Source organism: Zeugodacus cucurbitae, chromosome 2 (assembly GCF_028554725.1).
Source record: "Zeugodacus cucurbitae isolate PBARC_wt_2022May chromosome 2, idZeuCucr1.2, whole genome shotgun sequence".
NCBI classification, from domain to species: Eukaryota; Metazoa; Arthropoda; class Insecta; order Diptera; family Tephritidae; genus Zeugodacus; species Zeugodacus cucurbitae.
Window position 1 is genome coordinate 9,189,204 of NC_071667.1, and position 27,134 is coordinate 9,216,337.

At 35.2% G+C, this 27,134-nt stretch overlaps 1 protein-coding gene across 1 annotated transcript; it reads right to left on the reverse strand.

The window, feature by feature from the left end:
* Positions 1-6,149: 6,149 nt before the first annotated feature.
* Positions 6,150-7,405, reverse strand: LOC128919851 (uncharacterized). Its single transcript, XM_054225342.1, has 2 exons — positions 7,264-7,405; positions 6,150-6,901 (listed from the first exon to the last, which is right to left on the reverse strand). The coding sequence occupies exon 2, from the start codon at positions 6,771-6,773 to the stop codon at positions 6,255-6,257; it is 519 nt and encodes a 172-aa protein (XP_054081317.1). The 5' UTR covers positions 6,774-6,901; positions 7,264-7,405; the 3' UTR covers positions 6,150-6,254.
* Positions 7,406-27,134: the final 19,729 nt, after the last annotated feature.

A 27,134-nucleotide genomic window follows, 5' to 3' on the forward strand; every position in this document is an offset into this window, starting at 1 on the left:
CAATTTCAGCACCTAAACTGAATTCAAAATCAAAAAAAAATTTATAAATTTTCTATTCGAAAATATGTCTAATATAAAGGCTATGTTTTAATTTTCTCAATAGGTGGCAACCCTCGCGTTATGTAAATAGTTCTCATATACAGTGGAACTTCTCTAACTAGAATCACCATAATCCTCAAAAAAACTTCGAGTTAGAGGGACTTCGAGTTATAGAATTTTCATTAAAAAATTAAATTTTTGAAAATGCTGTAAAATATAGATTTATACACAGTTTTATTTATTTATTTCGCATAACGTTTTATTTAAATACGCATTATTTTAAAGCGTGTATTCTTTAATTTTGTTTGTTGGATTTTGCTATTGCCCATGCCTTTCTTATATGATTTATGCAATCCATAAGAGTAATATCATATTTTTTGTTCGCACACATACGATATGGAGGGGCTCCTAAAATTCTGCTTCGATAGTAAAATTTTAATTTTTGAATTATGCCCTGCTCGAAAAGTTGGATTTATGGAAGGAAATTTGTATGAAATTTGAAATTTTTAAACGCTATTGCCAATTCAAAAGTTCGAGTTATGGCGATCTTCGACTTATAGAAGTTCGAGTTATGGAAGTTCCACCGTAATTACCTGATAACTTAAAAATATAAATTTATTTTATAAACTTTTATCTTTCGTAATTATTTCTTCATTTTGATTATAATCTTGGCTCACATTTTATTATTTTTAGGCTATGTTTATTTTTTTATTATAAATACTGTATTTTTCATTGTAATTTCTCTTTTTGTGTTCTTATATTATGGTATTTTATTTATTTAATACTTAATTATTTTTTTATTAATTATTTTTATAATTATGCACATACAAATATTGTATTATTTATCAAATCAATAAGAAATACCATAAACTATAAACTAACCCTAACTCTCTCTATTTAACTCATTTTCCACTCAAATTGTGCTAACGCTAACAAATATTGTCCATTGCAGATCCTTTCGTAATAGAGTGCATTACACATTCATAAGATCCACTCAGGAACATTTCGTATAAGCAATATTGGAAATGCAGTCCACTCTTTCACAAAGCTACTCCTTCTTAAGAGTGAAAATCGAACTGGAAAATACTCACTTCCATTACTTTTCCATGCACTCAAAACAACATCTTATTGGAATTGTGATACTATGTTCCACATTCCACTACCATTGAGAAATATTTTGGGAAATGCGGAACAGCGCCATATTGGATGCGCTGTGCGAGTGAATGCAAGAGAGATTTCGTTGGTGAAAATGGTTGTTATATATATTTAGTAGCATAGTAGGGTTACATATGAGTAGTGGGGCGGAGTCTTTCTTAGAATGAAAATGTTTACATACAAACTAAGCAAGTGCAAGAATTGTCAAAAGTTTTCTGCCAGAATATTCTCCGGCAATCAGTAGATTGTAAAGACATGTGTGGTGAAAAGTAAAGAAAATAACAATGGTTTCGAAGTGAGAAAGTTATGATACTTAGACTTTGGCAATAAGAAATTAACTATTGAAATAATCTATGAAAACATGATGTTTTGCTAATAAAATATATTAAATTTATTTTTATTATAATTACTGGCATTGCACATACATATGCTTGTTCAAATTTACACATACAATCAATCTCTTATTATTTCGAACTAATCTACAAACAACAACAATAATGAGCTCATAAAATTAACGAATATAATTTTATTTTAATTTGTAAAGTTACTAAACATTTATTTATTTAATTATTTTGAAGGTTTCATCACTTTTTTATTACTTTCTATAGTAAATATGTTCTCATGCTATCACGCTTAGCTAAAGCGAAACAAACAGAGCGCGAAATAATAATTAAAGTCATGGGAATTTGTTGACAAAAATGAAAAACAATATTGTGGGAAGCAAATTTAATTATGGCAACCTTTAAATTGTACTATTTTTTTTTTTTGAACATTTAAATTATATATTTTTGTTTTTGTTTTTTTTTGCTTACATCGGATTGCAGCTGTTTGAGAAGCCTATATAAGTTATACAACTTAGCTTAATCATATTAAGGTTAATTAGCTTAATAATATTAAACAATCAATTTAAAGCTTAGGAAAAGTAGCTGACAGTGAAATAACAATGAAGAACTACAAATAGCAAAGCTTAAAAACTGAAAATAAGGATTTTATATTGAGCTATGCCCAAATTACTAGGCTATACAATTTATGTCAATATTCGGCAATTTAATTGCTGAATTTTATAATTCAGAAGTTGATTTGTTCATCTCTTAATTTATTTTTTCAATAATTACTAGATCATTTTCAACAGTTTTCATATAAAATTGCAATATATTTTGTTATGAAACTATACTGAGTCAGAGCGATATTGCTGTGAAACAGATTAAGACAATTGAATTACTGGTAAACATGCCTACATAAAATGATAAAAGTCATCTGCAACACCATATTTCTAAATCTCAGTATTTTCTAAATCTCAGTATAAGAACCCATATCTTTGGTGGCAATTAAATGAATGTGAAAAGTTTACTCCAAGTTGTTAAATTCTTTATAATTTTTAATATCATTACTTCCAACTCATAAAAGCAGCATTCAATAACCAGTGATGTCCCACCTCTGTCAAGTGAAGACTAAAATACATACACATACGTGTATATTTCGTAAAGTTCGACTTATTAGTGTATTTCTTTATAAATTCACAGGCATATAAATATAATTTTTGACGGTCACATCAACAACATACCGCACTTTCCATTGTCAGCAATGCTTCAACGCCTCAATAAAGCAACAACTTTCAATGTCAAAATCAAAGAATCGAAAAATTATATATAAAAAACGTATAGCTTGCATAGACCCACAGAAAAAAGTTAAAGAGTTAGCGACTCACAGCCATAAAGTTGAATAAGTGGAAAATGACGGAAATTATGTGTAGGACAAGCAAATGACAATTTACGCTAACTAACAATATTGCCGGAGAATGCAATCGCTGTTTTTTGCTATTGTTGTATTTTTTTATTATTGTATGTATTTTCAGAAATTGTTAAGTTGTTGTGCTTGTTTGACAACAACATCATTATTAAACACATATTACTATAATATGCCATTGTAACAATTGCAGTTTATAGCGTTAACCTTCACATAGAAAATCTCTCATCGGGAAAATTACAAGTTTTGTTGTAACAGTTGAGGCCTTAACAACGAAAAAATTACATGCATAGCTACTTGTTACGAGTATAGCGGCAGTTACATATGCTCATATGTTCATATGTACATATGTTAGTACTCATTTAGGCATATAAGGTTATTGATGTACAGCTAAAGCAACATATACGCATATGCTGGTAATTCAATACATTCGTAGATACAGTTAGCGTATAAATTGGTAAGTCATATTGGTAAAAAAATTAATGAACAAAATAAATAAAATAATTTTTTTTCACATTTCTAATACCTCTTGACAAGTTAACTCCATTACTTTTTAACCTCAAATATAAGGACACATTTAATTTTGGCGGTAAAATTCAAAAGCTCAACACTACTAATAAAACTAAAAATCAATTAATTTGTTAAATATTAAAACCTGACGCAAATTATCGCTTTCCGTTAATCAACGAAAGGCTCAAACACATCCGGCCAGCGGCCAGAGTATTCACTAAGATGACAAGCAAAGCAGAGAACAATAATGCGAAACACAATAATTATACACAGAAATCAAATCAAAGTGTCAATCAAAATAGTAAATAACACTAAACGAGAATTTCATAATTAATAATAATAATATAACCTCTTCGCATTGATAAGTTGTAAGAGTTATACATTGTTTATAAGTCAATGATACTTCTGTTTGACTTCTATCATTTATACCGACTGAGCTTATTTCAATCGGATAATTTTATTTTTTTAACAGATAAAAACTGCTCGAACTGAAGCCATGGTAGGAGGTAGGTAAAAATTCAACACGTTTTGCAGAAATTTACCCATTTTAACCAAGTTTTGTTCATAAAACTCTCATTACATCCCATTAGAAGGTTTGAAACCGAACAATAATGTCCACTTCCAAGGAAATAAGAAGGAAGGGAAAAATTTAAGGGAACTTCTGCATGACTTCTTTGTGAAACAAGTAAGGAAGGGCTAAGTTCGGGTGTAACCGAACATTTTATACTCTCGCAATTTATTAATTATTTAACTTTATTTATATTATATAATACACAATTTGACCCACATATTCCTCTTATATATTGTATAAAGTCCTTTGAAAGTTGGAAACCATAATATTAGGTTAGAAGCACCGAGGTCCTCATGTTCGATATATGGGGCCTTGAAAACCTATGGTCCGATTTCGGCGATTTTTAGAATGAGGTTGCCACACTATTAACCGATATCTTCACTAGTGCTTACTTTATATATTGTAAAGTAAACGATTCAGATCGTCTTCAAAGTTCTGGTATATTGGAAGTAGGCGTGGTCGTGAAGCGATTTGGCCTATTTTCACAAGATATTATTGGGATGTGTGTGTGTGTGTTAAACCACCCCCCAAAGTAATTGAATTTTTAAATAATAGAATTTAATTCTACATAGTCATTTGAAAAATTGTAATTTGTTGTTTTCAAAGCAATCTTTCTGCCGACGATGTAAGAATATGTAAAATAAATGAATACATTAGTCACTAACAGCGTTGCCGTTTTGATACATTTGTATCTTTTTGATACTTTTTTTTCTAATTTTTGTGATTTGATAATTTTTTTGTTCACAAACGGCCTATTTTGATACTTTTCTGCTGATCGAAACTATAAAAATGTTAAACTAAAAACAAACCTATTGTATCTGGATAGTATTAAAAAGTTGTGGGAATGTAGGCCAATTAAAAAACCCAGAAAAATATAAACTGGACTTTGCCTTATCACTCTGTGGCTGCTGAACTGGATTTTTTTAGATTTAAGGGGAATTGTGAGCCCAAAATGGACTTCTTTTGAAAATTAGTTCTGAACTGAAAAGTCACCAATAAGGTTTCTATTATTTTTTTTAGAGTTTATTGTTAATCATAATACAGGAAAAATTTGAAAAATTTTTATTATGACTTTCAGTTTTCGTTCCATGAGAAAACTTTTGTGAAATAAATTTAAATTAAAAAAAATTATGCTATTTGCAAAAAAATACTTGAGTGTCTTAACTTAACCGCTGATGTAGAAGATCCCGATGATTTCGTTGCTGAATTTAGAATGTGGAAAAGGTTAAAAATCTTTTCTTCAGATTATATTTTCTAACTAAAATTTTGAATTTATTTTCAGGAACTGGTTAAATCAAACAAATAGATCCAAAACTTTTTTAGACGCGTTGAATTGTTGCGATGCAAAAATGTTCAAAACAGTGCATCGTTTTTTAAAGATTGGAGCAATAATCCCTATATCTGTCGCTTCAAGTGAACGCTCGTTTTCCTCACTTCGCAGGCTTAAAACATATTTAAGAAATAAAACTGGAGAAGCGCGCCTGAACGGAGGACGTGACGAAGGAAGAGATTTTAAATGTTATGGCCCAAATTAAAAGAAGATTAGACTTCAATTTCTGAATAAAATAATGAAACATTGTCTTTTTACCTAAAACCTCCCCCAAATTTTTTTCCTGCGTGCGCCACTGAGTCATTGGAAGTTGGAAACCCTAATATTAGATATATGTGAGTTAGGTGAAGTTATGACCCGATTTCACGTATTTTAGGACCGGAGACATATTATTAAAAGAAATATATTCCTTCCGAATTTCTTCAAAAGATCTAAGAGACTTACCTATATTTTCAGTAAAAAAAATTTAGAAGAACTGAGGTACTCATGTTCAATATATGGGGCCTTGAAAATGTATGGACCGATTTCGACAATTTTTAGAAGTGTGATGCCATCTTATAAATGTAGTATTTGTGCAAAGTTCTGCTCCGATATCTTCACTAGTGCTTACTTTATATATCGTAAAGTAAACGATTGAGATCGTCTATAAAGTTCTGGTATATAGGAAGTAGGTGTGGTTGTGAACCGATTTTCACAACATGCCATTGCAAGGAAAATAATACAAACCGAATTTCATTGAAATTGGTCGAGTAGTTTCGGAGATATGGTTTTTGACCATAAATGGGCGGAGTCATAAAGGGTGATTTTTTAAGAGCTTGATAACTTTTTTTAAAAAAAAAAACGCATAAAATTTGCAAAATCTCATCGGTTCTTTATTTGAAACGTTAGATTGGTTCATGACATTTACTTTTTGAAGATAATTTCATTTAAATGTTGACCGCGGCTGCGTCTTAGGTGGTCCATTCGGAAAGTCCAATTTTGGGCAACTTTTTCGAGCATTTCGGCCGGAATAGCCCGAATTTCTTCGGAAATGTTGTCTTCCAAAGCTGGAATAGTTGCTGGCTTATTTCTGTAGACTTTAGACTTGACGTAGCCCCACAAAAAATAGTCTAAAGGCGTTAAATCGCATGATCTTGGTGGCCAACTTACGGGTCCATTTCTTGAGATGAATTGTTCTCCGAAGTTTTCCCTCAAAATGGCCATAGAATCGCGAGCTGTGTGGCATGTAGCGCCATCTTGTTGAAACCACATGTCAACCAAGTTCAGTTCTTCCATTTTTGGCAACAAAAAGTTTGTTAGCATCGAACGATAGCGATCGCCATTCACCGTAACGTTGCGTCCAACAGCATCTTTGAAAAAATACGGTCCAATGATTCCACCAGCGTACAAACCACACCAAACAGTGCATTTTTCGGGATGCATGGGCAGTTCTTGAACGGCTTCTGGTTGCTCTTCACCCCAAATGCGGCAATTTTGCTTATTTACGTAGCCATTCAACCAGAAATGAGCCTCATCGCTGAACAAAATTTGTCGATAAAAAAGCGGATTTTCTGCCAACTTTTCTAAGGCCCATTCACTGAAAATTCGACGTTGTGGCAGATCGTTCGGCTTCAGTTCTTGCACGAGCTGTATTTTATACGGTTTTACACCAAGATCTTTGCGTAAAATCTTCCATGTGGTCGAATAACACAAACCCAATTGCTGCGAACGGCGACGAATCGACATTTCACGGTCTTCAGCCACACTCTCAGAAACAGACGCAATATTCTCTTCTGTACGCACTGTACGCATTCGTGTGGTTGGTTTAATGTCCAATAAAGTAAACTGAGTGCGAAACTTGGTCACAATCGCATTAATTGTTTGCTCACTTGGTCGATTATGTAGACCATAAATCGGACGTAAAGCGCGAAACACATTTCGAACCGAACACTGATTTTGGTAATAAAATTCAATGATTTGCAAGCGTTGCTCGTTAGTAAGTCTATTCATGATGAAATGTCAAAGCATACTGAGCATCTTTCTCTTTGACACCATGTCTGAAATCCCACGTGATCTGTCAAATACTAATGCATGAAAATCCTAACCTCAAAAAAATCACCCGTTACAATGGGCGACTCCTGAAAGTTTCGTTGATATAGCTTTTGCAGTTTACGAAATATATACCAAAAACATAGTAGGGTGCCCACTTTCCCAAAAAAATTACATCCAAATATGCCCCTTCCTAGAAAAATTGCTTAATTTATGGCTTAGTTATAGCTCTTTATGTGTTTTCGGTTATCGCCATTTTGTGTGCGTGGCAGTGGTCCGATTCCGCCCATCTTCGAACTTAACCTTCTTATAGTGCCAAGGAATACGTGTTCCAAGTTTCATTAAGGTATCTCAATTTTTACTCAAGTTACAGCTTGCACGGACGGATAGACGGACAGACAGACATCCGGATTTGAATTTTACTCGTCACCCTTATCACTTTGGTATATATAACCTTATATCTAACTCGTTTAGTTTTGAGACTTATAAACAACCGTTATCTGGACAGAACTATTATACTTTAACAACTTTGTTTTGACAGTATAAAAATGCCCTGCTAACATACATTTATACCTATGAATGACTTTGTTATGAGAAAAACTTTCGTTGAAATAATATTCCTACTAGATTTACAAATTAAATAATAGACCTATAGCTTTTCGGTCATCTTCCCACTTAAACAGTTAGTTTATTTAACAAAACAGTAGCAATTTTCGAAATTAAATAATTACATATGAGTAGGGAAACATCTAGCTATATATTTACAGTCAAACATGTCACATGTATATATGTATGTAAATTGTCCTCAATTTGTTTTGTATTGTTTAAGTACAAATTAAATTATGGTCTTCGTGTGAAGATCCCACACATTGTTTTTATTTTCTTACTTTTATTTTTCTTTCGATTCTTCTTACACATATGTAAGCATACATACATATATTGAAATTACATACAGTACTTGCATAGTACTTAAATAAAGACTTTGATATTTTTTACATTGGTACAAAGGTTTAGCTACCTCTATTCTCACTCCATCTAATTATTATATAAAGTTATTAAAAAAGTAAAAATAAACAGTTATATGTATAAACCGACGTAAATATAAATTATGAAGTCATCCATAAAATATATCCAAACATTTTTACCTATTTAATATATAACCTAAAACTGAAATAGCAAAATCTCCTGAAAATCGTAGAAATAATAACTTTCCAAAGAATTTAAATCAAATTTCATTTACGAGATGTGTTGCAAAAATAATGAGAATTTTCATGTTTTTAAAAAAAAATTTAAATGTCGTCCACACTGCTCAACGCCGGATTTATCGATTTTAAGCGTCTTTCATATGATACTACTTCCTTAGACGAGGTTATATTTCCTAAAACTTTGCATACATTTACACAAATAATGCTAACGGCTGTAAGGTTATTGTTTTTATAATTAGGTGTGCAAGAGGTCAACGTTAACTTTTCATACACACATAGCCACTCATAGATATAACCCATATTCGTTCATTTCCGCTTCAATGCTATCGAAATTGAAAGTTCATGAACAGCTAAAGACGACAACAACTACAATTTGCATTGTTATTGTAATAACAAGCTCACCAAACACGCACTAACGCGCTCTAACAGTTGCCGCATTTGCTGCTGAGACACGCTACCTTCAAGCGACAAACACCGCACGCCAAGTCTACTCCTACTACATACTTACAACAATAACTACAGTTGTGATAATATGGACAACATCATAGTACCGCACAATTGCATTTGAGCTTTGCTTTGCTGTTAGCAGACAGCCAGAAGACGCACGCAGTGGCGGGTGGCTTGTAAGTGGCGTATTTGCGTTACGTCGGCGTCCCTTTTCGAAGTCATCAACATCGTAGTCATCACATAACTGCTCATATTTGTGTTATTATGTTAAATATACCAATTATATTGCATGCCAATTTAGGAATACCCTCGAGAGTTGTATTTACCGCTTACGACAATAACAATACAAAAACAAACAAAAAATTTTAAAAGTAAAAAAGTTTCACGTCTAATAATTGGCGATGCAGCGTGTAGGAAACTTGCCGTCCAACTGCCGAGTGACAATTCAATTGTTGAAAATATCTATTTGTATTTCAGCTGATAAACTTTGATTTTTTTTAATGGTTTCTACTTTGCAATCCATCAATCTGTGCTATAGGGTTACAGTTCCCAACTAATAAATTTGCTCGAAAAATATAAGTAACTATGTTTTTAAGTAATTATTTGTAATTAGAATGTAGTACAGGGTGACTAGATAATAGCGATAGAAAAATGTGTGAACTGGGAGAGTAAGATACTTTTTCATCGGACAGGAGTTTCGAATTTGAGTTAAAATAATAAAAAAGCGTTATATATCTAGCAGCAGATTTCCAAGATGAAAATAAAATAATATGAGTTGATCTCTGTAGAGAGCCAACTTCTCTCTAAAAAATCCTCGAACTTTTGTAATAACCGACGCTTAATGAAATTTTCTCCGTTCATCCAAAATCCGATAAAGGTATGCACCCATTTATTACTGGCATATCAGTGGATATCCACGCCAAGTTATCACCAACTCTGAACACATACTTTTGTTGTATACATTCCATTTGCTTGTAGTATCACAGTTGTTAACTTCCCTCCCCTCTAACCACCGAGCGAGCGGCGCTTCTTCGCCTAATGACAAGCCCCAGCTGTGTATCTTTCCTTCGCAAGAGCTATTTAAGAGACTAGCGCTGGCGCTGAGGTGTCCTTTCGCCGAGTTGAACCTTCGTCAACGGCAACATGCGCCACCAGCCGAGCGCACATAAGCAGCATTGGTGAGTCAGTTGTCATTTAGATTTTACTCTTTTTGCTTCAAATTTCGGTTTGTATTGCTGCCACTGTGAATGTAGTTGTTGTTATTTCTTCCATGTTGTTGAATGTATGTATGGTTACTGCGCGCTGACAATAGTCGCTAACCGTTTTGCTGTTGATTGTTGTTGTCATTCACAGCTTACTGTTCGGCCGTTGCTTACTTGCAAACATTTTTGTTATTGTTGCTTTTTGTTTGGGTGTATGCTCGTCTTTGCTGCCCCCCATTGTGTCAGTTATTCGATCGGTTATTAATTTTTCTGGCTACTCAACAACAACAATAACTATCACAAAATTGCAACAAAGCTTTGTCCTCTTATGTGTAGCTCCAATTTGTTGTTGCATTCAACAACAAACGCTCGGTATGCTCGTCGGCTGCTGTTTATTCGCTTGGTGTCTGCTCAAATTGCTGCTATTTATGTCGGCGACTACCGTATAACTTTGTTTGAGTGTCATCCACTCCCTCGACCTCACTAGCGGTACAACCGGTGCCATCACTTGTAGCTACCGCAAATAAAAAAGCTTTCACTGCGGCTCCAATGCCATCATCCAGCGACACACAGCGCTCTGTAACAAGCATATGTTGTTTACAAGCCACAACAAAAGCAACAACAGCAATAACTAAACGCAATAAGGAGTCCAGAAAATGTTCTGTTAAATGCTGAAATCAATATGTACTTCAATAAATTGTTCAAAGATGTTCATTAAAAAGCGGACTATGAATTGGAGACACGGGAGTGGTTTTAAAGGTACGATAAAGTTGATGGGTGCTGGGAATTTTTTTTGCTCGAAAAACTTTTCGAATCCAAAGCAAACTTTTTCATCTTTCCAAATTCTTGCCACTGCTTTCCGAAGCTTGTTTATCTCTCAACAAAACTTCATACTGCAGCTGGTCTAATCCGAAATGAGTTCCACAACCGTCTACCGGTCGCCGTCAATATGATCCGACTATGAGTTCTATTAATCGGGCTTTGTAAAAATATTAAGAACAGGTTTTTTCACGCAACTTACAAAAGCCTTACAAGCTGACCGACAGGAGTAATATACTGAGAAATATACTGAATTTGAAAGTATAACACCAAGAGATGGCGATCCTGATATTCCAATCCATAACGATCATTTCCCCACTATGAAGAAGTCCGAATAAGCGGCGGGGCCGATGGACAACAACAGAATATGATCGGCCGAATGCATGCCTGACGATTGGAATATCAGTGTGCTCTGCCCAATCAACAAAAAAGGGAGACCCTACAAAGCGCCAATTACCATGGGATAAGATCGAGCGTACTATGTGAAATACTAAAAACTGATTACACCTTATAAGTGTGGCTTTAGACCTGGAAAATCAGCAACTGACCATGCGCCAAATCTTGGAAAAGACCTTCGTTCCTTCTCTTCATCTCTTTATCGATTTTAAATCTGCTTTCGACAGCACAAAAAGGAGCTGCTCCGATGCCGGTGTGTCCACTGACGTTAAGCAATACCAAAAGCTCCGTCAGTATCGGGAAGTACCTCTCCGAGCAGTTCTATACCAAACGAGGTTTCAGAGAGGGTGACCCTCTATCGTGTGACTTGTTCAATCTATTGCTGGAGAAAATAATACAGCTGCAGAACTAAATAGAGAACAAAGTCATTGTTGCAATGTCAGCCTTGAAATCAAACGCAGAATCAGTCTTGTCATCTGGTGCTACTATGGACTGATTAGGTCACTGAAAAGTAAAGTCCTCTGACAACTAACAAAGACCAAACTCTACAAATGCCTCATCTCTAATATCGGCGAAATAAAAAGGAATTTGCCTGCGCTGATCAAGAAAGAAGAGTTTCGCGAAGTAGAAAATATATTTGTGCAGTTGTTGTACAATTAAATACACATTTCTAAGAAGAAACCCGAAAATATTTGTAAGTGAAAATATGTTGTCGCCACTGGCGCTACACCACAAATAACATTTGTCTCAATTGATGACGAGCACAGACAAGCCGTCAGACAGTCAATCTTCGACAATAAAAGCTTGATGTACAGCATTGAGAGCCAAAATTTGCTCATTGAAGTGTTGGAAAATTATAAAAACAAAGTGCGAGTAAATGAATTGAAGAACAACAACAAATAAGCGAATGATTGATCTATACACATGCTTGTTGAAGTTTAATTAGTGTACCCTGTAATTATGATAAAACAATTGATGAACTTTTTCTCTGAGAAAACGCAAACCCACACCCCCATTCAGAAATGCAAACAAACCAATATTACAATGTAATAAGCGGTCATATTGCACAATACACTAACTACAAGATAATCAAAATAAATTTAAATGAGCACACAAGACATTTCGCTGTCGATTTGACGAACCGACGAACTTTATGGTTAATGACCACCGACACCACCGCCAGCACGAAGCATTGATGAGCTGCTCAACTATTATACATAGATATATAGCAGTGCTTGCTGCTACGCTGTCCATCATACCATTTCGATTGTTGTTATTGTTGGTGTTAATTCGCAGAATTATGCGCATAAGCGTTCATTTAGATGCTTTTCGTTGGCGGCAAAAGACACAAGGAAATACGAGTACAACGCTGGCGGCGCTAAGTGCACTGATCTTCCCAGTGGCAGCGTTCATTCACCAGCAAAATGTAGTTGATATGAGTTTCTGTACCATTAATGCAGCTGGTCACTCGCGCCGACATTGACCAGCATGTAGTGAATTTGTTGCTTTTTGTTTGTGTATGTGTGTGTGATTGTGAATGCACGCTGCGCTCCTGCTGTCAATCAAAATGATTTATGTCACTTCCCACCGTATATCATCGCCGCAATTTATCTTTGTTACTTCATCGAAATTTTCATACAACCATATTTACATCGAGTTGGTTAGCCACACAAACATACATACATACATACATGCATCCATTTGAGCCTGCGAAAATGTGTGTTCTTCACGCTGTCCGCTGCCGGTACACTCTCGTTTCTTAATTGTATCTATGTAGTATATATCTACATATATTCATGTATAAACACATAATCATTATTTTGTTCGTCACAATTGCGGACCGCCCCCTCTTGTGTGTTGGCGGCGTCTTTTTGTTATTCGCTCGTGGCTCTTTTATCAATTCCTTTCGCTAATTTTAGAAATCCTAAGTTTGAAAGAAGAGGTTATCATATATGTATTTAACTTTTTTCATTCAAAAAATATTTTTTCATAAAAATTTGTAAATTTTTTATTTTTGTCTTTCTATAAAAAAAATTCCACCAAAAGCTCCGTCAGGATCGGGAAGGACCTCTCCGAGCCGTTCGATACCAGACGAGGTTTCAGACAAGGTGACTCACTCTCGTGTGATTTCTTTAACCTGATGCTGGAGAAAATAATACGAGCTGCAGAGCTAAACGGAGAAGGTACAATCTTCTATAAGAGTGTACAGCTACTGGCGTACGCCGATGATATCGATATCATTGGAAACAACACCCGCGCCGTTAGTTCTGCTTTCTCCAGACTGGATAAGGAAGCGAAGCGTATGGGTCTGGTGGTGAACGAGGACAAGACGAAATATCTCCTGTCGTCAAACAAACAGTCAGCGCATTCGCGTCTTGGCTCCCACGTCACTGTTGACAGTCATAACTTTGAAGTTGTAGATAATTTCGTCTACCTGGGAACCTGCATTAACAGCAATAACAATGTCAGCCTGGAAATCCAACACAGAATCACTCTTGCCAACAGGTGCTACTATGGACTAAGTAGGCAATTGAAAAGTAAAGTGCTCTCTCGACGAACAAAAACCAAACTCTACAAGTCTCTCATCATTCCCGTCCTACTTTACGGTGCAGAAGCGTGGACGATGTCAACATCCGATGAGACGGAGTTTTCGAGAGAAAGGTTTTGCGGAAGATTTATGGTCCCTTAAGAATTGGCAACGGCGAATACCGCAGACGATGGAACGATGAGCTGTATGTGTTATTCGACGACATAGACATAGTCCAGCGAATTAAAAAATAGCGGCTACGCTGGCTAGGACATGTTGTTCGAATGGATGAAGGTGCTCCAGCTCTGAAAGTATTCGATGCAGTACCCGCTGGTGGAAGCAGAGGAAGAGGGAGACCTCCACTCCGATGGAAGGACCAGGTGGAGAGGGACCTGGCTTCGCTTGGAATAACCAATTGGCGCCAAACTGCCAGAAGGAGAGATGCGTGGCGCGCTGTTTTGGACTCGGCTATAACCGCGTAAGCGGTGTCTACGCCAGTCAAGAAGAAGAAGAATTGCGGACCGCCCCCTCTTGTGTGCTGGCGGCATCTTTTTGTTATTCGCTCGTGGCATTTTTATCAATTCCTTTCGCTAATTTCAGAAATCCTAAGTTTTTTAAGAAGAGGTTATCATATGCCATATATCTATTTAACTTTTTTCTTTCAAAAAACATTTGTTCATACAAATTTGTAAATTTCTTATTTTTGCCTTTCTATAAAAAAAATGTCATCAACATTATTTTTTATATATATTATTCATAACACATTTGGTTCAAATTTTTCTTAAAAAGGGTTTCATTAATTTTTTCCTACATATATTTGACAATATTTTTGGTTTTCCATTAATCAGCTGTCTGCCGTTTTGTTTTGTAGTGGCGACTTATTTATTGGCAAGTGAGTGGGTGGTCAGATTGTGAGGAGTGAGACAAAATACGAAAATTAATGCAATTATTGTTATTGTTGTAATGACAGAAAAAGTTCCAAATAATTTTGAGAAATTTAGAATTTATTTAAAAAGTATAAAAATACTGATCTGTGCCGAATATTCAGACATAATTGTCATGGGAACAATAAAGTCGTTAGATAGTGGCCAAGGGAAGATATAAAGCGATATTATAAGTTTTTAGTACCAAAACATGTCCTTACAAATTATATTTTTAATGAGGCAGTAGTAAAGAAAGATATAGGTAAGTAAAAAGCTTTATATAAATTTGGTTTCTATACATTTTTACATTTATTTCTATTATTTCCACATCTTCATACTAGAGGTATTAAACAAAAATATATCTCTTTATACAACCACAAAAGGGCAGTGGAAACTACCCGAAATACGCAATTGCCTATATTTTCAAACTACTGTAACAAATAGATCTATGTTTACAACGTTGTTTAATTTCTGATTATACGCTATAATTTGATTTGTTATTGTTACTGTGACTACTACGGTCACTTTAATATTGCGTGCATTTGATTGAATTCGGTAGTTTCCTATATTTTCACTTATGTATACATATGCACTAATACATATGTATATATAAGCATATCATCAAGTCCACCATTACCGCTAATGCAATGGAAAATGCAAATGGTGGGTAAAGCACTAAAAAAACAGTTGCTAAGGAAGCCTTTGTATGAATTTCTGTGTCAAACTTATTATGTGCAAGGCATAATTTTACATGTAGAAACCAGTGAAGTGCCTGAAAGAAATAGATTTTCTTATTTTTCTATTTTTTTACAACTTTTCTTCTTTTACACTGTATATATGTTCTAATTTCTGGAAGAAAAATTTCACAAATTTCATATATATATGTATGTATATCCTCTATGTACGTTGTTGTTTTTGCTTTTAACCCTTGATTATTATCACAATTTACCAATAAAAAAACAAAAACAAAAACAAAAAAGAAAGCCGCCACCAAATTTGCCCTCAGAAATACGCTGAAACCGCTTATTATAGCCGCCATGTTGTACACAATAACCGCAATAATGATAATAGCAGCAACAACTACATGCATAGATTAGTACATACAAGTATATAAGAATGTATGTGAGAACACCAATGAGCCATCAAAATATTATGAACAATATGAAAAACACAACTAGTATGTGTGTATGTCAGCATTTACCGGATAAAGAAACCTACTTGGAAGCCGCACGTTTCCACGAAGTCACAAACTGTTCGCTACACCAAAAACATATGTACTTACGCGAGCAAGAAAAAAAAATCTAATAATAACAGAACAGAACTGAAAGAAGCGGCCGCCAGCCACTGGTTGGTGTCTGGAGTATAAGGAATCGATAATAATTGATTTGATTGATGGTATGTTCGTAGATGGCACAACAATCGCTTTTGTTGTTTTTGTTGCCGCCAGAGCTGCTGTTGCTTTTTTAGCTTTTGTATTGGTTGCCACAGCCTCCAAGTACGCAGTTTTAATGCGTCTGTGGTGGTAGTTGTACGGCGTATGTCGATTTTTATTGGCATTTCGATTATGGACAGGTAGCTCTATGCGGCAGCAGCGAACCTTCGTCTTTGTATACCTCTGAGTTCATTCAAAAGCAATTTCGACCAATTATGGAGTTTGATTGCTGCCAATTCGCTGTGTTGTTGTTGTCAGATAGCCACTTCTGTTTTTATTTTCTTGTTGCAAATTTACAGAATTATAGCGCTGAGCTGCTGGTTATCATCATTATTTTCAGTTACGCATATATAAAAATGGAGTCGAATGCGTTAAATTTTTGTGCGGTAATTTTTAAGGTGAAAGAAGAATATGCGATTTTTTTTCATAAAATGTTTAAATATAAAGTATTTTTTCAAAAGATGAACCAACAACGCGAAACGATTTTCATCGCAAAGGAATTATCAATCCGATTCGTAATTTTTTTTTGAAAATACCCAGACCTTGATTTAGGCGTATGGGCGATAAAAACACAATAAAAAATTTGGAAAAATTAAATTGACTTCATATTGATCTATAATATTAAACAATCTAAAATTGGGAATATCTTCTTACAACACTAAATTACTGGATTTTCCGTGCTCGAGAGAATTCGCTTAGGTTATGAATAATAACTTATGATAGATTAGGTTTTGTTGTTGATTGGTAGATCACACTTAGACAATTAGATATAAATCCTTTGTAATGCCAGAAAAAGTCCTAAAAATGGAGTAAACCTAATCAGTAGCTTAGGATATACAGCAGAGGCCTTAAAGAGGCCAACAATTTCAGTATGCTATGCTATGTATGTTAAGATCTATAAATTGCTTAAACACAAATTCCTTTCAATGCATACATCGAAGTTCATTACATACTACATTTAGACGTATGTACATACATACATATGTACATACATTGATCCCTACCATGTTTTCCCTCGACGAACATTAATACTCCATATCGGGAAAATTTGCATATTCATCCTCCTGTCATCCAAGTACAACTCAAAGCCATTACACTACGATGCCCAATAGCGTCTACCTTGAGAGAGCCTGGCAGTCAGTAGCACGATCGTGCCGCATTACCCAGATCGATCGTGAAGTGACAACAGTACTTAAGAAATACAAAAGCGACACTCACATAAGAGAGTGTGCGGCTTCAACGACCTCAAATATAAATTCTTGGCAGTTGACCAGCTGTCCAACAGGCAACAAGTGTACTCGTAACTGATCGTGCAAATTAAATTAATCGGCAACAGAATCACAAGTCAAATGTCAGCAACAGTGACATACAAAATTTTGAATAAGAAAAAAATGCAAGTAAAACGGTTTTTAAAGTATGCACAATGGATATGTTGTGTTTCGGGTCATGCCATCGCAACGAATCGGGTCAGTGTTAAGAAAACGTAAGGAAGCGAAGATCGGTTGTGAAAAAATTATTTTTTACTTTTAACACCGCGTATTTTTGCTGTTATTACAGTTATTATTCCCTCAGCGTTTTTTTGTTTTCGTGTGAAATTAATCTTTTTGATTTGAAAATCGACAGGATGAAGGTGGACCGTTGTTTTGCGCTCATCAGCGAGCTCTTCTCATATAATACAGATGTATGTAAACTTTGGCTGTCGGTAATCATTTTGTTGTAGCGAAAAATTAGCGCACTTGATTGACAGCTCAAATGGGATTTTAATGGTCTGTTGCTATAATCAACCATTGCGGGGATGCTGGCTGACGGCTGGCCAGCGGCGCCCGATTGCCCCAATCGAAGCTTGATAATTGCTGAAGTTTCTTATGATACCATTGAAGCCATGTGGAGCTCGCTTCCCTACACTAGCAAAGTAAATGACCCTGAAAAAGTCGAAAGTTATGCGAAAGAGGCTGTAATCATCATAAAGGGAAAATACGGTAAATAAGAAGAAGAAGCAGAGAGCAAATTATCACCAAATTGATGCGAAATTTATGTTTTGAAGCCGTTACGTTTATACGTGTATCTGTATTTATTATATTAAAGCTTAAAGCTTTCAAGATTTTAACTGGAAACTTTTTTATTTTTCGCTTAAAGCTTTCAATATTTTATTTCGATTTATTTATGTTTCGAAGCGAATACAAGGATTAACTATTCTCTTCTATGCAAGAATTTTTGAAATTTTAATAAAAATTGTAAGAATTTTAGAATTTTATTCCAGATGATAACTTTAATGGTCAACTAATAATATATATTATTAAAAGAAACAAATTTCTCAGTGACCACGTCACTACTTTTGATAACCCGCAGTCATCGCAGTCCATGTGATTGCTGCACTCATACCAAGACCTAAATTCCAACAACTATTACTCAGCAAACATTCTAAATTCTCAATTGCTTTATTTGAACCGAACTCTGTGACGCGTTGACGCAGTGGCGCACTCCACAAACGCTACGCATTTGTTGAATTGAGTTGCAGAAATGCATTGTTGCACGCAACAATCGCATGCCGTATAGTACCTGCATGGAAAATGACGTCAATCACCTCTCCACCTGCTCCCCCGCAGACAACCAGGCGGAGTATGATTTGGGTGTGGATTGCATGGGCGGCAGTAGCAGCGGCAACTGACGTCACACATAAGCCCGTTCTGTCATAGCAGACAAAAGTTATGCGACGAAGCTTGTGCTCGCCAATGCCTGTCGGACTATATATTCACAGTGTCAACGGGTGGCAGTCCGAGCGGGTAAAGAGTTCCCATTCTTGGCGTCTGCTACAATCGAAGTTTTAGTGGTATAGTAGCTAAGTATATAGTGCGTTGTCGGTGCGGTAGGCGGTCAATGCGTCCATGTACGGTGTTAGTTATTGTTGTTGCCGTATTTATTTTACGTTTCATGCGTGCGCGTGTCATCGCGTTGGTCTAAAATGACAGTTGCGATTTAATGGTAGTGTGGCTTCGTTTACACTGGAATCGGTTACAAATTAATAATGAACTGCCACAACAAGCAACAAAACTAGCTAACCAACAACAGTGGCAACAATAAATATTATACAACAAAAAGTCATGATTGCCAATACGCGAATCCATACACACACGTACAACTAATCGCCAGTCGTTTAGCGGCTACGAGTCCTGCGTCGCCAAGTGTAGTATTGCCGCCTGTCCCTGCAATTTGCGACACTTAAGCCTTCGACAATCGACTACTGGCTGAACGACCGTCCAAACGGTTGAAGCGGGTGTGGAGCTGTCTCCGCCTGTTTTGCCCATAATGATAATGACAGCAATCGCTGACATTTGCGAGAATGACACTATGTTTTTGTTGTTGTTGTGTCTTATGGAAATTGCAATGTCGTTGACAATCGAAGGCGACATTAACGGCACACATGCGAGTATGTAAGTTGAACTGTTATGTTATAGGCTCGATTTGCTTGTTTGCCTGCTTGTTGTTGTGTGAACTTTATCACCTTAATGGCTTGTCAATGTTTGACACTTTAATTTATTCATAGCCACTTAACGGAATCGAACTTTCAGTGTGCATCAGCATACGCCATTATAGCAATATTTTTCGAATTTTGCACTATTACCCAATGGGTAATTGTGTGGGCGGCACTTGTACATATTACATACATATATGGATGATATTGATTTCAGGGTGTTGGTTGCAGTCAATTCCCGCGAAAAGTGTTGATTGTTGTTTGAAGAATGTGTAGATTGGTTCAAGCGAAATGGGTTGATTATTTTTATTAGAGCATTTAACAAATTTTTTTATGACTTATTAGTTGTTTTCTTATATTAATAAATGAAAATACATATTATATACAATACATTACTACATAATATTTATGTGTTATTTTGATTTCATAAAAAGTATATATTTTTTTAGTTTAGTAAGTAAAAATGTTTTTGAGCGGATTTAAACATGAAAACAAAAATAAATAATTAGAAAAAAATATTTTTAGTTCAGTCATGAGTGATAAAGCCAAATAGGGAACGAAACGCGAAGTAAGAGCTAGTAGAAAGGAACTCACGACTGAACTAAAAATATATTTTTCTTCGAGTCATTTTGGTAACTGATTTGATTAAATGAAATATTTTTGAATTAAATAAATAAGTATAATTCAATCCTGAAATTTCCTCATGGAGACTTGTTTTTAAGTTATGCAAAATTCTTACGACTAAGTTTTCTATAAACTATATTATCAAGTGGATAGCCTAAGATAAGTCCATACTCAAACCGTTACGACCAAAAGAACCATGACCGCGTAAAGCTAAGCCAAGCCAATATTAGAAGCAGAAACGTGCTTTACTAAGAATCATTGACCTCAACTTGAAGATAGTCAATAAGAAGTTTCAAACGTTCGAAAGTACTAACCAACCCGGTGTATTTTAAAGCTTTCGATCCCTCCTATACTTGTTGTTAATCTTATAGACCTATGACCTTCTAGATCGTATTCATATCCTGACTTACTTATTAATAGTAGATAAGTTCATTTCGAAATTCTAGAAAAAAAGTATCATTCATGAAAAATATATCAATAATTTGTGTTTAAGATGAACTAAATAAAAATATTTTATAATTTTAAAATATGAAACAAATATTTTGAATTTCTGCATTCAAACATTCAGAAAGTTTAACTACAAAATATATATGTCCATATGCTCCATTTTTCATACCAATTAGAAGAAATTTGCATACAAAAATAATACCGCAAAGAAATAAAATGCCGTAATTTACATAAAATTTCATTGCACCGCGCGGCACCGAACAACGGCAAATCAATCACCAGTGGCGCGCGTGTTATTATACGCTTATCGGGTGCATAAATGCACAACTTAGCGATTATTATCCAAATCGCACAACGAACACATGCAAACCAACAAATTCCACAAACATACACATGCACTAGTAGCAGTTAGGTTCCAATGGAAATTCCAATAACAAAAAACACTTTAAAAATCTCTGCAGTGGAAAGAAAACGCTCGTATGCATGCAATGCCACAGCGCCAGGCAAAAGGCACGACTCGTACAAGAAGAAATCCGCAGCAACTAAATTCACTCTCACTGCTCGCATGTCGGCGATAAAGCGACGTTGCATTGCGATTTGATGCGACTCTCGCCGATTGAAGTGCAAATGCAGCACTTACACGCACATTTGTGCAACCTCAACAACAAACGCTCATCACATGCATATCAGCGCGTTGCACGGCCGCCTGGCTGACTGGGTTACCCTGTGATTGGATGTGTGTGAGTAGCATGCCTTGGCTATCGGCAGCGAAATCTGGCCCAGAAGGGTGTGGCTAACGGCTGTCACACACCATACACTTGTGTCTGTGTGTGAATGAAAACAATCACAGCACAATGGTTACTTACAACAGCAATGAAAACAAAAAGTCATTATGACTGCAGGGCGTGTCGACCAACAGTGACTAGCATTACAGCGCCGTGGTACGGCTGGTGCTGGTGGGTTTTGGTGATGGTGGAGGTGGTTGTAGTGGTTGCGCTCGTTGTGTTGGTGGTAGAAATTAACGAAATAGAAACAAGCAAAGAGTTTGAGGAACTTGTGTTTATGCACAGAATGTATCAATGATTATGGCGGCCGCAGTGAATACCTGGCTACCGAATGATTTTTTTATTTGATTTATTTGGGGTTTGCGCATTACGGTGCAAAATGGCTTACATATACATATAGTACACGTCCAATTTTTTGATATTATATAAAACTATAGTAGTAACTATAAAACTATTATAGTTAGATACAAAAACTATTTTTGATAATGATAACACCGGTCAACACGATTTTTGGGTCAAACATCTACATGTTAAATTTTAGTTTTTCCTATGACAAAAATAATGAAATTTTTTTTTTCCCGGTTAAAGTTTGCTTTCGTAGAAATTAGAGCAATTTTTCGATTTTTAAGCAGAAATGACTGATTTTTATATTTTTTCTCCAATTTCACTAAAGATTAGTTTGATTACTGACTTTTGGGTTAAAATAGGCTTCATAGGCTTCACAAAGTTTCAAATTTGTTGATAAAGTAAATTTTTTACTTCTAACTTTAATAAATTCACCGCAAATAAAACAGATTCATTCTGTCATCATTTTTACACTGACTTGATGCCATTTTTTAACTGAGTAATACACTATTGTTGTTATAATAAACAGGTTAACATTCACTACTGTGCCTCTAATACTGTTTACTTTCGGGTTAATCAAAGTGCTGCCATCTTTGATTTATGAAATAAATTAAAATATACTTATCGATGTAGATCAGCCCAAAGCAAACTTAAAGAACTAAAGATTAATATTTTAGTGTTTTTCAATTTTTAGGATCAGAATTCAAGCATGAGAACAGAAACCCCCAAAAAAAATATTTTTTTGTTGACCGGTGTAATCGGCGATTATTTATATATGTAAGCATATTTCCAATTTTTCAATATACATATTTCCTATTGGAATTTTCATTAAAATAATATAATTGATATTCCAATTCTTTGATTGGACCTTATCAGTGTGGCTTTAGACATGGAAAATCCACAACTGACCAGATATTCACCATGCGCCAAATCTTTGAGAAGACCCGTGAAAAGAGGTTCGACACACACCACCTTTTTGTCGATTTTAAGGCGGCTTTCGACAGCACGAAAAGGAGCTGCCTTTATGCCGCGATGTCTGAATTTTGTATCCCCGAAAAACTAATACGGCTGTGTAAGTTGACGTTGAGCAACACCAAAAACTCCGTCATGATTGGGAAGGACTTCTCCGAGCCGTTCGATACCAAACGAGGTTTTAGACAAGGTGACTCACTATCGTGTGACTCGAATGGGTCAGGAGGTGAATGAGGACAAAACGAAATATATCCTGTCATCAAACGAACAGTCAGCGCATTCGCGTCTTTGCACCCACGTCACTGTTGACAGTCATAACTTCGAAGTCGTAGATAATTCGTATACCTGGGAACCAGCATCAACAACACCAACAATGTCAGCCTCGAAATCCAGCGCAGAATCACTCTTGCCAACAGGGGCTACTTTGGACTGAGTAGGCAATTGAAAAGTAAAGTCCACTCTCGACGAACCACAATCAAACTCTACAAGTCGCTTATCATTCTCGTCCTGCTTTATGGCGCAGAAGCTTGGACGATGTCAACATCAGAAGAGACGACACTAGAGATACGGTCGGAGATAACCTCCGTATTCACCAAAAAGTTCTGCCTGAAAATATTATTGATACGGTCACTACTTTCAAGTTTGGAAAGAAAAAGATTTCACACGATGCCAAACCTGGAGGATTCCGGTTGGATAGGGCAGTAGTTTATAGCCTAATTCATACATATATTATATAATAATTATATAATATATTATATAATAATATATGTATATACAAATATAGATACTTATTTATCTGCATTCCGTCTTTTTTCATTAATGTGTATTAACCCACCAGAGCACCTATACAAGAAGGCTCAATCATCAGCACAGCTGTTAATTAAGTACACGCATTGATATATAAAGAAAATGGAAAGCAGAATGTACAAAATAGTCTTATAATTATTTTCGCATAAGCTGGCTTAAAAATTGAAATCAATTGGAAAAAGGAAGATTTTTTCCATAATCCTTAAATCGCTTGAGACGGCATACATATACCTTTACCTGCATATATATAACTTATTACACAAGTTGTACCACTTTTGCCTTAATCTCATAATAAGTTATATTTTGTATGTTTTTTATTGTTTCGTTTGAAAAAGTCAATTGCTCGAAGGGATTATCCCTTCTTTCACTTGAGTCAGCGCGAACACCTTCGCTCAAGCACCTGTGTATCGGCATGAGGTTATTAAATCTTCTAGGGGTTACAGTGAAATGTTACACAATTTTATATATAGTTATAAATTACGGTTGTTTTTTGTTGTTGAAACAATGGGTATACTTTTCAAAAAGCATTATTATATTTTTAATTTATTTTGCCGGTATTTATAGCATTCTTTTTAATTTAACTTAGAACACTTCTCATATTTTATCTCTATTTAACATCCAAGGTCAGACGTCATATCAAAACTATGTTGCATGAATTTGCAGAAATTCCTACCGATTGCGTGCGAGCTCTTTAGTCTAAATTGATAACGACCACCTGAGCAACCAAATTACACACACACTATTCCACAGCACAAACATATGCAGTATAAGTCAAAGTAAAAACCAAAAAGCAAAACTAACAAACGAAAATTACAAAAAAAAAAAAAAATTAGGAGAGAAATCAACCAGTTGCAATGTAGCGCCATTTGACATTTGATAGACAAGCAACTGCTACTCAGACTCGGATGCTACACAGACGCTCACTTGTCGATTTATTAGCTGATGCTATCCCAGCACAATCGATTGATCGGTCGTTCGTGCCGATTGTAAAAGCGAATCAGCGGCTAGCTGATAGTGTGATACGCTCGTTAAATTGCACGACCAACATCGATTACGGTACTTTTTTTCCACACAGCAACGAACTGTATTGATTGGTTTGCAGCTGTGAGAGATTGGAGTCTATGCCAAATTGCATTGGTGCATCGTACGTACAATGTATGTATGTATACATGTACATTAGATGCTCGGTTGGTAATTTAGTAAAGCAACAACACGTATCAACAACGATCAATCGTGCAAAGTTCGCTTCTTAAATGTTAGCGTCAACAACAAATTGTGGCGTTGGAAAAAATTGCCACTGAAATTGCTGGCGTTTGGCATTCGGCTCTGTGTGTGGGGATTGGGGGGTTTGAGCTATACGTCGCTGTCAATTGACACTTTGATTGCATTTAATAAGACGATTGATCGCTTAAACGTTACCGCCCATTTAGCATGCACGACAGTTGAAATACATGCATACTACATTCATATGTGTGTAAGAGTATGTTTTTTCTTATTTTTGTAATAACTACCTGTTTATTTAAATTGCGGACAAATGTTTATTGCCGACAAATTGCTGTAACAATTTCATTTTTTTTCACACAGAGTTGCTTGTTTGAAGTTTCTAATGGCAAAGTTTTAGGACTTTATTTAATATATTTTATAGTTATGAATATATAGTAATATTAATTTACTATTCAATATTTAACTAATATTATTAAAATTCACATATTTGCTGAAATGAAGGGTGTCATAAATTTGTATTTTGATAAAAATTTATATACAATTTTCTATAAACTAGCATTTTTAGATGATGTGATATCACAATATTTTTATAGGATGTGATTTCAATTGCATGTGATACAATTGTTCTAAAAACTTGAAATGTGATATGATATTGAGCTATGATTTGAATCAAGAATTGAAGTAGAATCATATCATGTGTCACGACGTGATGTGACTTAGTTTGTTTTGAATTCACCAAATAAGGTATGTTACGATAAATCAATAAAGAGAAAGATGATTAATATATGATTAGGTATGATTTTTACAGAATTGGGGTGTGTTGTGGTTTTACTTAATATGAAATCACGGTATGATCTTATGATAGAAGGATGTGACGTGGTCATGTGATGCAATTGTGATATGATTTTTTATAATATTAAAATTCAATACATGTGATGTGTTGATTAATCCATCATATTGATTAGATCGGGCTATGATGTATTGTGAAATGTATAGAATTATGGCAGACTGGTATAATAATAATGAAAGATATTATCTTAATATATTCTCTATAAAGTTTTTAATAAAAAATACAATAGTTTTTTACTCTATGTCTGTGTGACATTAAATATATCGAATCACCTTAAAATAAGTTTATAATTAAATTTATGCTATAAAATGTTTATTGTAACAGAAATTTAAATTCAAACGTTCCTTTGTTCTAGTTATACTCTCGTGACAAAAGTTGCTAAGAGAGTATTATAGTTTTGTTCACATAACGGTTGTTTGTAAGTCATAAAACTAAACGAGTTAGATATAGGGTTATGTATATCAAAATGATCAGGGTGACGAGACGAGTCAAAATCCGAATGTCTGTCTGTCTGTCCGTCCGTCCGTCCGTGCAACGGATAACGTGAGTAAAAATTGAGATATCTTGATGAAACTTGGAACACATGTTCCTTGAGACCGTGAGAGGGTCTTATAAAGTGTCATAAGGGGCATATTTGGATGTAATTTTTTTGGAGAGGTGGGCGTGGCCCCGCCCCCAAATCGGTTATTTGAATATATCTCGCAAACCAATAAAGCTATATGAACCAAATTTTCTGCAGTCGGTTCTCTTACGTACCCCACCACACACCATGAAATTAGTTGAAATCGGATAATAACCACGCCCATCTCCCATACAGAGGTTAGGTTGAAAATTACTAAAAATGGGTTAACTCACTAACGAATAACGTCAGAAATACTAAATTTTACAGAAGAAATTGGAGAAGGAAGCCGCACTCAGATTTTTTTACAAAGTAGAAAATGGGCATGGCATCGCCCACTTATGGGTCAAAAACCATATCTCAGGAACTACTCGACCGATTCGAATGAAATTCGATATATAATATTTTCTTGACACCCTGATAACACGTGTGGAAAATGGATGAAATCGGTTCACAACCACGACAACTTCCCATGTAACTAAATTTTGAACTGCATCTTATTCCTTCACTTTATAGTATATACATAAGGAACAAATGAAAATAGCGAAATAAAACTTTACACAAATACTGTATATGATCTGTGCCATCACTTGTGAAAAAATTGTCGAAATCGGACTATAACTTTTCAAAGCCCCGAATATTGAATATGAAGAATTCAG